The sequence below is a fragment of the Tenrec ecaudatus genome, chromosome 8, assembly GCF_050624435.1.
Source record: "Tenrec ecaudatus isolate mTenEca1 chromosome 8, mTenEca1.hap1, whole genome shotgun sequence".
NCBI classification, from domain to species: domain Eukaryota; kingdom Metazoa; phylum Chordata; class Mammalia; order Afrosoricida; family Tenrecidae; genus Tenrec; species Tenrec ecaudatus.
The window spans coordinates 6,210,023-6,222,918 of NC_134537.1; the positions used below are offsets into that span (position 1 = coordinate 6,210,023).

Sequence of the window (12,896 nt, forward strand, 5' to 3'; positions counted from 1 at the left end):
TTCTTGCCAGAAAAGAGAGAAACTGCCTTCAGCTCATCCGCAGACTTGATGGGCTTTCCATGCAAGCATCTCATCAGAGGGGAGTGCCTGAGTCTGCAGCCCAGAAACCTTGGGCGGCTCGCTAGCTAATAAAGTCCACTAGGGCTTTGTAGCATCAAGGTGCCCCATCCAAGGGCCCCGTGCCCCAATCCCAGCTGCCTCTGCGGTGCTCCCCACAGACTGATGCCTCTGGCCCTTCATTGCTGCCACCTCCTCGAGCCCCCCATACACACACCCACGTGATCCAACCGCACCCCAGAATTCACGCCTCCCTGAGCCTTTCACGGACACTCTTGTCGTGCAGTGCCCCCCCCCCCCACTAGTTTGAAAACCCAGTTCGAATCTAACATCTTCCAGGAACCCGCATTAGTTTTCCCACGGGACCGCTCTCCCTCCCTTCCCCTTTCAGTTTCTGTGAGGTGGTGCCTCCACCCCTTTACCAGGGTGCAACTTCCAGAGGCGAGGGGCGGGGGTGTCAAGCTGACGTGTAGCGCGTGACCCATTAGATGAACAAACGCATCCAATCGGAATTCCTCTGGGATTTTTCACTTCCCCCACGTGGCCACTCCATGGCTTGTAGGGACCCCAAAGGACGATAGGGTGCCAGGATGAGACCATTCACTGCGCTGAGGTTGAAGAAGCTCAGTCAGGCTGCCTGTCACCCCCCACCCCCCCACCGCAGGAGCCCCCTCCTTACCATGCTCGCTGCTGGGGCTGCAGGGCCAGAGCCGAGCAGCTGAGGGGACCTCTGCAGGCCTCCTGTCTGTCTTTCCACCGCCATAGCTCTGTCCTGCTTCCTGGCCTGGTGGTGTGCACCTTGGATTGAGCATCTGTCCTTCCTGTGCCTCAGTTTCCTCCTCCTGTGTCCACAGGGGGCCCCCTCGTCTCCCACGGTGTGTAATGAGAGCACATTAGCGAAATGATCCGTGCCAAGCAATAGCGCAGTGCCTGGCACAGAGCAAGCGCCCACCCGCCTGCCCGGCAAACTGCACCGGGTGGCCGCAGCCACCGCCCGCCTGGAGGCTTGTGTAATGAGCGCTGGGCAAAGCTTATTTAGCTGCGGCCCTGGGACCAATTACAACCCCCACACACGATGGTGCGTTGTTTTCCCGGGGTCGGAGTCTGGGGGTGGCTACGGAAGGTTTAAAAACAACAGGAAATCGACGGCCTGGCAGGCCGGATTTATGATTTCTGTCTCACGCCTTAGACTCGTGAGGTGTCGACGTAGTGGTTGAGAATATGGAATCGGAAAGCGGCCTCGGAATGCCATCCCCATCCTTACTCCTCGCCCTCCGGGTGCGAGTGACAACACCGCTCTCTTTCTCCACTCCATCTCTGAAATGGAACTGAGGATAATACCATGTGGGCTCTCAGGGGTTACTGGTGAAACAACCTAGTTGAATAGTCTTTGTCCACCGACTTGATATGTCATAATAAATTGCAGTGTGTGCCGCTGTCCTTCCTAGCTGGCCATCCTGAACCCAGTAGTTGGCACGGAGGACCAGGTGCCCCTGTGAGGTGGGCACTCATGTCCTGCAGGGCCATGTGGACCCATCTTCATAGAGGCGTGGGCCTCGGAGCATCTAGAGTAAGGTGAGCAGATTGTAACATTGGTAAAGCGGAACACCATTGATAAAACTCATATCCTGCCAAAATAGCCACATGGCAGCCGGAGACCGTGTACCCTAGCTTGTCATGCATTCTTTCCAAAAAGCGGGACTCGGGAATAATTGTTAAAAATCAGGACTGTCCCGCCAAAAGCGGGATGTCTGGTCACCTTAACCTAGAGCCTTGGTTCTCAGCGTGTGGCCCAGACACACTGCATCAGCAGCATCTGCAATCTCAAAAGAAGACCCTCGGCTCTCAGCCTGGCATCTGCAATCGGGAACTTGGGGCGTGGGCCCAGCAACTTGCCTCGTTAAATGTTTATCAGGTGGTTCTGATACCTCGTGAAAGTTTGAGAGCTACTGAGCTCACGCGTGTATTGGTATCTGTTGTGCCTTCTCAAATGACAGCTCATACACTGTGGAGTTGCATTTCTAGGCCCTTCCAGTGACTCCTGAGTTCCGCACCCAGGTTGGGCCACAGACGGTACAGGGCCCGAGAAACCATCAGTGCCGTGAGACATCACACGTGTCACCACAGAGAAGCACATGCGTGGTCGGTATGGCCTGCGGATGGTGTTCTACATCACCAAATGGCCAGGCACTCGGTTGGTGACTTAAAGTGTTTGTATGGACGGTGGACAGATTTTGCTACTGAAAATTTAAGTGGAAAGATCCGTCTAAAGAAATGACATTCTTTGAGAGTAGCTACATTCAATTTGCACGACTAGGGACATGCCAAGTGCAGGCCGCTGAACACAGCTCACGCACTTTAACGAGGGAGACTTAGCTGCAACCACTTATAACACAGAAGGACAGACAGTCTGCTGGACTGTGGAATGCGTGCCCGGCAGGTCTTGGGGATTAGTGAGCTCCTGCTCCTACTGGGCTTTCATTCCTTACGTTCAGAGAAGGAGGAGCAGACATCCAGTCCTTCCTAAAGGAGATTCCAGAAATGCTCCCATGCGACAATGACAAATTTCACCTCACTGAAACGGACAGTGCGGAGCTGAAGCATTTTGTCAGTAGCTTTGAAGCTGAAATATTGATGGATGTTAGCCCCAGAGCAACACGGGCTGTCTAGTAACCACTTCCTCCATGAGTAACCACCAGTGAACCCAAGGGTGCCCCTCTCTCTCGCCAGCTCCCCGGTAACACTCCGTGGGAAAATGAAATGAAAGGGATTTGAACTTTCATTTCCAGAAAGCCGTACCATCTTTTGAGAACAAGGACGTGCAGGAGATTTGACTCTGCCGCTCATTCTAATACCAAGCATTTATTGATCGCATGAGCGGTCACTGCCATCAACGAGTGACATCGTTGTTTACAGGGTGGGCACATGCGTGAGCAAGTGGTTACCAAGCAGTGTGGTGGGTGAGCACAGTAATCGAGGTTCGACAGCCTCCTGGAGAGTGGGCGATGGGGTTCGAGGTGGTGGTGGGAGGCTGTTCATGGACCAATCCACAGCAAAGTGTTTCTTGGATGGATGCGGTTTTCTGTGTAGGAGGGAGATGTACATGTGCAGTGGCTGGTGCGGGAGGAGAAGGGAGCTTGGCCTGCCTGGCAGTCCCCAACCAGTGTCCTTGAGGGTGTGACATCGACGGCAGTGAAGACAGGGAGCCAGACATGTAGGCTTGACCTTCTGGTGACAGGGTGGCAGCTGATGGATCCAGGAGGAGCAGTGGCCAGATGTACGGATACGTGACTCACCGTTCTTTGAACAGTCTGCCCAAATGAATACGTCCTGGTTCTGGATCAGCAGTTCCATCTCTCTGTGTACTCAGACGAGGAGAACAAGACACTTGGAACGCTGAGAGCCGGCGGTGTGCGAGACGTCTGGCAGGGGGGATGTTCCGTGAACGTGCCTTTAAGCAGTGTCACTTTTTCAAGAGCTGCCAGGGCCTTTGAGAGATGCAGTCAAGGAAGCTGCTGACTAGCTAAGGGTGGTTCACAGTGAGGACTCTTTGACATAAGCAGTGGGAGCTGTTATTTTGCAATCAGGGGTGGGGGATAGAGTGACGAGGTTTGGGCCCACGGCTTAGTCTGCACCCATTCTGGTATAGATGGAGGAGTGGGGAAACCCCAAGAGAAAGTTCTAGAATACCATGGCTACTTTAATGCTGGTGCTCACACCTCCTCGAGGAGCTCAGGTAAATGTTGGACCTCTGACTGCAAGGTCAGCATTTCAAATCCACCAGCCACTTCAGAGGAGGAACATGAGGCTGTCCACGCCCGCGAAGATTTACAAAGCCGCAGGGCCTGTGTAGAGCCACGGTGAGCCACCTGGGCAGCAGTGAGTTTGGGGGCTTTATGCCTCGGAGGGAGAGAGCTTTGGAAATCTTTCAGCTTCCCAATCTTTTCATACCTGGTGCCCCTCAATCCCTGTCTTCACCAAGACCCCGGAGGGCGTTGTGTAAGGGCCAGATAGCGTGACATTTGTGGGATACAACAACATTTGCATTTGTCAAAGACTGAGAAACAACAGCAAACAGTGCCCGCGCCCTAGGGACCCCGTGTGTGTTAGTGCACAGCTGTGCGCCTTGGGGTGCTGCTGCTGCTGCTGCCATGGAGGGAGACCAGCACACCTTTATTAACACTGCCTCTGGCTGGACTTGAACCCCTAACCTTTTGGTCAGCACCTGAGCCGGTCATCTGTTTGTGCCACATGGGGACTCTGAAGCACATGCATTTATTTATTTATAATAAACCTTTTGCAAAGTATAAACCAGTGTTCTGGAAAAGATGACCTCTAGTGGCCGGTCACTTTCCATTGCAGTCTGCTAAGGTTCACTCATTTCCATTTGAAACCAATGTTGGTGATTGCCGCTACCATTCCCGTTCCTGAGGGGTTTATCTGTCTTGGATTCCCTGTGTGGAAAGCTCCTATCTGTACCAGTGGACATGTTCTAGTCGAGCCAGATTTGTAAGGTAGAATGGGGTCATGATTGTGGGAGGGAGGAAGCAGTAAAGAACTAGAGGAACATTGTGTGTTTTGTTGGTGCCGTACTGCACCCTGGCTGGCTCGTCCCTCCCTTCCTTGGGACCCTGCAGTGAGGGGATGTCCAATTGTCTACAGATGGACTTTGGGTCTCTACTCTGCTCCCCACACCGCTCATTCGATATAATTGTTTGTTCTGAGTCTTCTGATGCCTGATAACTGATCCAACTGACACCTTGTGATCACACAAGTGGGTGTGCTGCTTCCATGAGGGCTTTGTTGCTTCTAAGCTAGATGACTACTGTTTACCTTCAAGCTTTTAAGACCCCAGACACTATATATCTTTTGATAGCCAGGCACCATCACCAATAATGAGAGCAGCGATACTGTGAGGGTAGGGGGAAGGGGGAACTGATCACCATGAGATGAACAACAGAAACACAGGTGAAGGGAGACAGAGGGAGGTTGGAGTAAGACATGAAAACAAAGAAAAAGAAGAAGAATTTATAAATTACCAAGGGGGCGGGGAAGGGAAGGAGGGGAAAATGAGAAGCTGATACTAAGGGCTCAAATAAAAAATGTTTTGGAAAAGGTGATGGCAATATAAGTACAGATGTGTTTGGCACAGTGGATATGTGTATGGATTGTGATAAGAGCTGTAAGAGTCCCCAATAAAATAAAAAAATTTTTTAAATCAATACTTTTTAAATGAAAGCAGCTTAAAAATTCATCATAGAATTTTGAAATTCACTAAAACAAAGTTCACTGAGCAAAACAAAAATTAGACAACAAAAACTTTATGGATCACAACCCCAAAATATGAAAATAATAAATTATCAAGGGTTCATGAGGGAAGGGGGGGTGGAGGGGGGGGAGAGGAGCTGATACCAAGGGCTCAAGTCGAAGGAAAATGTTTTTGAAAAAGATGATGTTTGACAATGGATGTATGGATTGTGATAAGAGCTATAAGAGCCCCCAATAAAATGATTAAGTAATTTGTTTTTAATTGAGAGGTAGTCTCAGAAACCCTCAGGAGCTGACCCACCCTGCCCTGTCCAGCCAGTGACTGTGAATTGGCATTGAGTGTGGAGTACTGGGGAATATAAACGACAAAGAGAGAAATGGACACTCGATGCCTAATACATTGTTTCTTATCAATGGAGACTTCTTAAGGTGGGCTGGTGTGTGCTCCTGAATTCGTCGTGCGTGTTTTAAGTTTGGAATAAAATAATTTGTGTACAACCTTATTTCCTTGGCAAGGAACCTCTCATATTTTATTAAGTTGCTGCACAGAGTGCATCCATCTTGCCTCGATTTTAAAAATCTAAAAAATGCAAGAAGAAGAAGTAGAAGAAAGTACCTCTGCTGGATGCCCATCAGTGTCCTGTCTCGCACAGCCGGATGGATGATAACCTGCATGAGAGAGCCCATCCCTTCCCGGTGCTTTCTCTTTGCTGGCTGGAAACTTCCCAGCAAGAATCCCCCTCTCTGAAGTCCCCCTGTCGTTACCAGCCCCCCTCCCTCATACATGGAAGTTAATCACGCAGGAGGGGCCTTCGGAGACGGCCGCGGACAAATGCAGCCGACAGACCGTGGCATTTCCCAGGGCGTCTGTGAAGCTCCCAGGCGCCGAGCTGTCAGCTCAGGGTGATGTTGTCTGTCTGGCTGCTGTGGTTTTCTTGGCCCGAGGCTGTGGGCTTGCCCCCTCTCGAGCAGGACAGTCGCTCCGTGAACTTCTTACACAGGAAGATGTAGATTAAGGGATCCATGCAGATGTTGGTGGCTGCCACAAAGAGCGTCGTCTCCTTGGCGATGAACAGGCGGTGCTGCAGGCGACAGTCGGTCTGGTTGTGGGTCTGGCTGTACGTGTAGGGCACCCTGGCGAAGTGGAACGGGACGAAGCACAGGAAGAACACGGCCACCACCACAAAGACTTTCCCTTCGAGCTTTTTGTTGCCCCTGCCATCCTGGCTTCTGGACCTGCGGTACGAGTGGTAGACTCGCTTGGCAATCACCACGTAGAAGCCCAGCATGAGGACAAACACCGTCCAGAAGATGCACTGCGAGACGGAAGTCACCACCTGGTGCCATCTCAGCCCCGGAGCGCCCTTCAGCGAGGCGCACTTCTTCACCGAGGCTGGGGTGGCTTCCTTGTCGCTCAGGATCACATTTGGCAGGGCGAGGAGGAGCAGGACCAGCCAGACCAGGGCCGAGGCGGCCTTCGCGAACGCGGGTCTCTGAACGGGGAACTTGCTGAAGGGTCTGACGATCTTGAGGAAGCGGTCGAAGGCGATGAAGCCCAGCAGCGTGATGCCCACGTACATGGTCGCATAGAAGAGGACCGCGGAGAAGCGGCAGACGAACGCCCGCAGCTGCCAGGGGCCCAGGTGCGCGTCCGAGAGGATTTTGAAGGGGAGCGTGAGCGTCATGATCAAGTCCGCCACCAGGGTGTTCTTGAGGTAGACGATGAAGGTGGAGGAGCTGCGGATGTGGATGAACACCCACAGGGCCAGGCTGTTCAGCAGGATGCCGCCCAGAAACAGGCCCGTGTAGAGGGCCGGGAACACCAGCCGGGCTGTCTGCGTGTCCCGGGGACACCGCTCGGTCCCGTTGAGGGGCTGCAGCGTCGTCACGTTCATGGCTTCCGGGGTCAGCTGTGCGGAGAAAGGTGACCATTACAACGTAAACCAAAAACACCCGTGACTCTGGAAAGGCTGCCTTTAACCAAACCGAAAACCAGGCTCAGGTTCTCAGCCTTCAGAGCCCTTGCTTGGATTGACTGCAGTCAGATCTATGTTGGGAGGGTCCTTGCTTTGAGCTGAGAGTTCTAAAACAGATATATTACAGTCTGGGTCCTTTTTGCTTCTGTTTTTTATTCAGAGCTCTTTGTATTGGGGGCTCCTACAGCTCTTATAACAACCCATAGGTCAGTTGTATCAGGCATATTGGTACATAAGTTGCCATCATGTTTTTCTAGACATTCACTTTCTATTGAACCCTTGGTATCAGCGCCTCTTTTTTTCCTCCCCCCTCCCACCCCCGCCCTTCCTGACCCCTCAATAAATGATAAGTTGACATCATTTTCAAATCTTTACCGAAGGCTGTCTCCCTGAGTCTGGGTACTTTTTATCTGCCGCAGCTGCCACACCCCGATGGAATCCACAGAGCAGGTTCTTCCCCATTCGCCAGTGCTACCTTTCACAGGAGAGGCCGTCAAAGTAAACCTCGTTTAAGAGGTCAGAACATCTGGGGCGATTCCACTCACCTCTGGTTGCAGAGCGTTGGTTTTTAAACTGTTGCTGCTGCTGCTGCTAATGAGCATATTCCATCTCTTTTAAGGAAACCCAGGCATAATACAAAATAAAAAATGGAACTGCACCTTTGCTTGGAAGGACCCCGAGCTCTGCTGTCTTCAGCTGGGGCATGAATTCAGCCCGGGAGCATGTGAAGCCAGAGCCTTTGTTCTGCTTTCTTATACCTCGTTTCCTTCCGCATTTGCACACAAGGGTGACACGATTCATTAGAAGCTCTTCGCATATGAAATGTTGGGGATTTTCTAGTAAGGAAGCTCTGGGAGACCAGTGAGTGAGTGGATTTCAAAGCATCTTCCTTTGCCGGTCTTTCTCCTCTGTTAGGTTGCCTGCAGTGTCTCCTCCTGGCAGACTCTGCTAACGTTTGGTGGTGCCTCTCCCTAGCCTCTAATGGCAGGCAAGAAAGACCCAATGAAAAACAAACCAACCAAACACAACAGCAACACCCGAGTGTAAACCTAGTCGGAGAATAAGACTTGAGTCATCATCTGCCTTCTGGCAGAGGCCCCAGCCCCCAAGGAATTTATGTGCAGTGGGCTCTGACCTGCTTATTTCTGTTGGCATTTGCCCCATCTCTTAGTCCTTGGGTCATCTCAGACCCACCCTTTATCAGCTACTGATTACAAGCACAACCTTTAAGAGCTCGGTGCCTCGCTGGGCGCCTCCATGTCCTCATCTTTGACATGGGCTTAAGCATCGGTCCAAGGGTCGTGTGGAAAGGACAGGCTGAGTTCACAATGGCGCTGGCTCTGTCGGATGCACTCACAAGTGTTTGCCACCCGCTGCTAAGGCACGGGGTTGAAATTATCAACGGGGAAGCAGTAGCAGGCCATGAGGGTAGGGGGAAGGGGAGGGCGAAGGGGGAGAGAGAGGGAGCCCATCGCAGGATATGAACCCACCCCACCCCCAGGGGGACAAACAGCAGAAACGTGGGTGAAAGAGACAGCAGATGGTGTGAGATATGAAAATAAAAATATAATTGGTCAGGGGTCGGGGAGGGTGGGGAAAAAGAGGAGCTGATACCAAGGGCTGAAGGAGAAGGGAAATGTTTTGAAGACCATGATGGCATCGTCAGTGTAAAATGTGCTTGGCACAGTGGGTGTGGATGCATGGTGATAAGAGCTGAGAGAGCCCCCAGCAAAATAAATGGTTTATTAAAAACTAAGAAAAATCTATAAATGGAGATACTATACTAGTTCATGTATTAGAAAACCATATTATTTTTTAAAATGTCTTGCATTTCATGTTTGTGTGCACGGTGCAGAAAGGCTCCGGGGGTCATGCCCATCAGTTGTGAGCCAAAGTCTATGAGAACGTTTCCCCCGGCTCCCCTCAGGTTTGGGAAGGTATGATTGCTGCTTTCATGGAGGGGAAGGCTGCTGTCCCAGCAGATGCAGGGAAAAGCGGACATTTGAAATCCTCGTGGGGCATGTGGCGTTCCCATGGCTAAGTTTCACTTCCTCCTTCCTGCCCTCCGGCTTGACCATAGCCTTCGCGCAGACGGTGTGGTTGGCTTGTTTGAGAGGTATAGAGTCAACATTAGGGGGGTGGGGGGTAGGGGGTTAATTTCATTTGGCTTGGGAATCTGAAAAGTAGAAAGTCCCTAGCTTTGGGGGTATCTTAAAATACGAGGCAGTACAAAGACCAGGGAGGTATTTGGGAGTGGAGAAAGAAAAGTGATCTACTTCTGTAGAGATTTCATCTTAGAAAGCCTGTGAAGCAGTTCTGCTGCATCCTCCAGGGTCACTGCGAGTCAGAATTGACTCAACAGCAGTGGGTTACACACACACACACACACACACACACACACACACACACACACACACTGTTGGCACCATTTGAAATGTCTTTGACTCAGGTGCTTCTCGGCAAGGTAGATGATAAATGTGCTTCATTGAACAGAATGGAATGGGAGCCTGACCCTGTGCTTCAGCAGAAACAACAATGTGATGGTGTTTAAGTGGAGGCTGTAGGCTACCCTTATACGGTGTTACCATCCACCTTGCGGCTCCAAACCCTTTAACTCACACAACGGCTTCGGACAGCTTCACTTTTAAATGGGAGAGATGCCGGACACGATAATTTCATCATTTGAAAACTGGAAAGCACGTTCTTGTCATGTTTCAACATGCCACAGTGTGGAAACTCTTTAAAAAAAAAAAAAAGGAACTGGTTTAAGGTGCCCACGTGTAGACTTTTGGAAGCCGATTCTCTCTCAGGTGTGGAAAGTACCCCCCAGGACATGCACTGTCTTTTCCTCTGGGTGCTTGCTGCACCGCCCTTCACTCTCGTGACCCCGCCCTCAAAGGAATGTGAGCCCAGAGGTTGCTCCCAGGGGGTGAACAGTCTGACCGCTGAAGCTCACTTGCAGGAATGGGCTCCGATTCTTGTCCCAACACTTGATTATCTGGTGACTGCGGGCAAGTTTTGTAAACTCCCTGTGACTTGGGTGGCTTCCTCTTTAAAATGAAAGTAAACAGCCGTTTAAGGATGGAAGAGAATCCTAGTATCCACCAACACCCTCCAGGGATTTAGAGCAGCACTTGGGATATGGCAGGGGCTAGGTTCCGCGTTGGGCTGCCAGCTGCAAGGTCAGCGGTTCTAGACCACCAGCTGCTTTGCTGGAGGAAAAGAGGCTGTCTGTTCCCATTTACAGCCTTGGAAAGCCTGTTTAGGGACACTGAAATTGGAATGGACCCCGTGGGCAGAGCATTGGTTTTTTTTGGGGGGGGGGGTTTTGGGTGGCAGGGGCTGGTTGTTAAGTAAAAATTCAAACAGAACTGGAATATCGTTGTTGGGAAAACTCACAAAACCAAGGCAGGCATCTAAGAAGGTAGAGTTGAAGGTCACAGACACCAGAGGAAGAAAAGAAGAGGGGCCACACAAAGATCACCCCCACCAACCTCATTGCTGCCAAGTTGATTCCAACCCACACAGCCTTGAAGGACAGTAGGACAATGTAGAACTGCCCCCAAGGGGTTCCAAGGCAGTGGACTCCTTTCTAGCAACAGACCGCCGCCGATTTCTCCCACAGCTGACCCTCGTGGCCACGACTCTGCACTTGTCACCACTTCCTTTCCAGGCGCCTTTACAGACGTCTGGATGAGCACTAAATCGGCCGTGTCCTATCTGGTTGAATTCAAAGGGGATATAAAAATCAATAAATCATGCCAGTCATACCGCACTTTTTACTGCTATCTAATTCTTACGCTGTCTCTCAGAGAGATCTTCCCCAGTTACCAGGTGAGAAGAAGGAAGCCCAGAAGTTAAGTCATTTTCCTATGACGTCAGTCAGGAAGACCGACCCAGTCTGGTTTCAGAATTTAGGCTGTGAACACCCCTCACCCTCCTGCCTTCCTGAAGCACCGACAGAGTGAGCACACACATGTTTAGCAAATGTGGGCGTTCTTTGGGTGCCACTAGTTGATATGTGGGGAGGAACAAAACCTGCAACTTTTTGTGGACTTGGGAACAGTTTGCTTCGGATTAAGATTGCGCTGTGTGCCACGGAGTGGATTCTAGCAACTGTAAAACGGAGTAGAACTGCCCTTAGGGTGCTTTCTAAAGAAATAGCCCTTACAGTCGCGGACTGCCTCCCACAGGCCTGCTGGTGGCTTTGAACCGTGGACGTCTTGGTTAGCAGCCGAGTTCTTAACCATCATGCTGCTGGGCCTCTTTTGTACACAGGGCTGTTGCTGTTAGGTGCCATCTGTGTACAACAGAGGAAAACCCTGCCCAGTCCTGCCCCTTCTTCGCCATGATGGTGTTAGGGTTGGGTATATTCATGGTGCCCACTGAGTACACTCCATAAATACTGAGCTCCCAGTCTCCTCAAATGGGCTTCATTTTGAAGTTTGACATGGGAGCATATGGTCTCCGATACCATTGAACAAAGACATTCCACACAAGCACAAATAGGATTTAGTGTTTAATGTTAATTTTTCATGTTGTATTTATAACTGTGTGCGTGCGTGTATGTGTTCATGCACGCGTGCACACACTCACACATACACCTACAAGCAAAGATATGTCCAAATACTTCAGCATTGTATACAAAGCTACTTTTGTATCCGTTAGCATTTCTGGTTGTTCCCTCCATGGACACTGACATTTCCATGACTTTCTGTGTGGATCTCCACTGACACCCACGTCCTTGCTCCTAACAGTAGCAGAGAAGAGCACGCCGCCCCTTCGGAATAGACACCATTTAGGTAGTTAAACAGGTTCAGCTGTGAGCTGGACTTTAGGCCAGCAGAAGTTGTGAGGGGCGTGGAGTAAACTGCTTACGGTTGAATTCGGTGAATATTAAATATTGTTTATATTTTTAAAAGCAGGTTGTGGTTTGTATGGAATCAGATTATATGTGGTCAGTCTGAGCTACTGTACTTGCATATGAACTAACAGGACCCTCACAGCCCCCTTCAGGAGAGACTTTGTAGAAAATCACATAACAGCTCCGTTGTCCGCTGGGCTCTCGTCAGCGTGTGTGATGCCGGAGTCTGTGAGGAAGGGAGACGTGCTATCTGATCTGTCACAGCTGGGAAAGATAGACCCGTGTAAGGCAGAAACTTGTTTGAGAAGGGAAGCTCAAGACATTTCCCACTCCAAAGAGAAATAGGGGAGTACTCAGAGTGCACCTGTCAAAGAGGGAAAACTTGGGAGACCTGGAAAAGCAAGGCTGTTCTCTGGAGTTCAAGCTCGCACAGTGTCTCTGAACAAAGGAATTCCACCAAAGTCTGATCTAGAGTTTAATGTCAAGTTTTCACAATGCACACCCATCCATGCAAATAGACAATTCCGAATGCTCGGATCAATTTCCTGTGAATCGTTAATGCGTTGCTGTTACGTAATCATATTAACTCCTTTCCATCATTAAGGAAAACGTTTATTGTCCCATGTAGCAAAACACTGCTTACTCCCGCACCATCCTTACAAGCATCCGGATCTTTGAGGCCATTGTCAAGCCACGGTGTTGCTCCATGTCATTCAAGACCTTCTCGTTGG

General features: G+C 50.6%; 2 protein-coding genes across 3 annotated transcripts in view; one reads left to right on the forward strand and one right to left on the reverse strand.

Moving 5' to 3' along the window:
- Positions 1-12,896, forward strand: part of MED12L (mediator complex subunit 12L) — a 375,484-nt gene that overhangs the window by 262,318 nt on the left and 100,270 nt on the right. The gene's annotated exons all lie outside the window — the stretch shown is intronic.
- Positions 6,219-7,229, reverse strand: P2RY13 (purinergic receptor P2Y13). The gene has a single exon (XM_075555948.1). It carries the CDS (start codon positions 7,218-7,220, stop codon positions 6,219-6,221), a length of 1,002 nt encoding a protein of 333 aa, XP_075412063.1. The 5' UTR covers positions 7,221-7,229.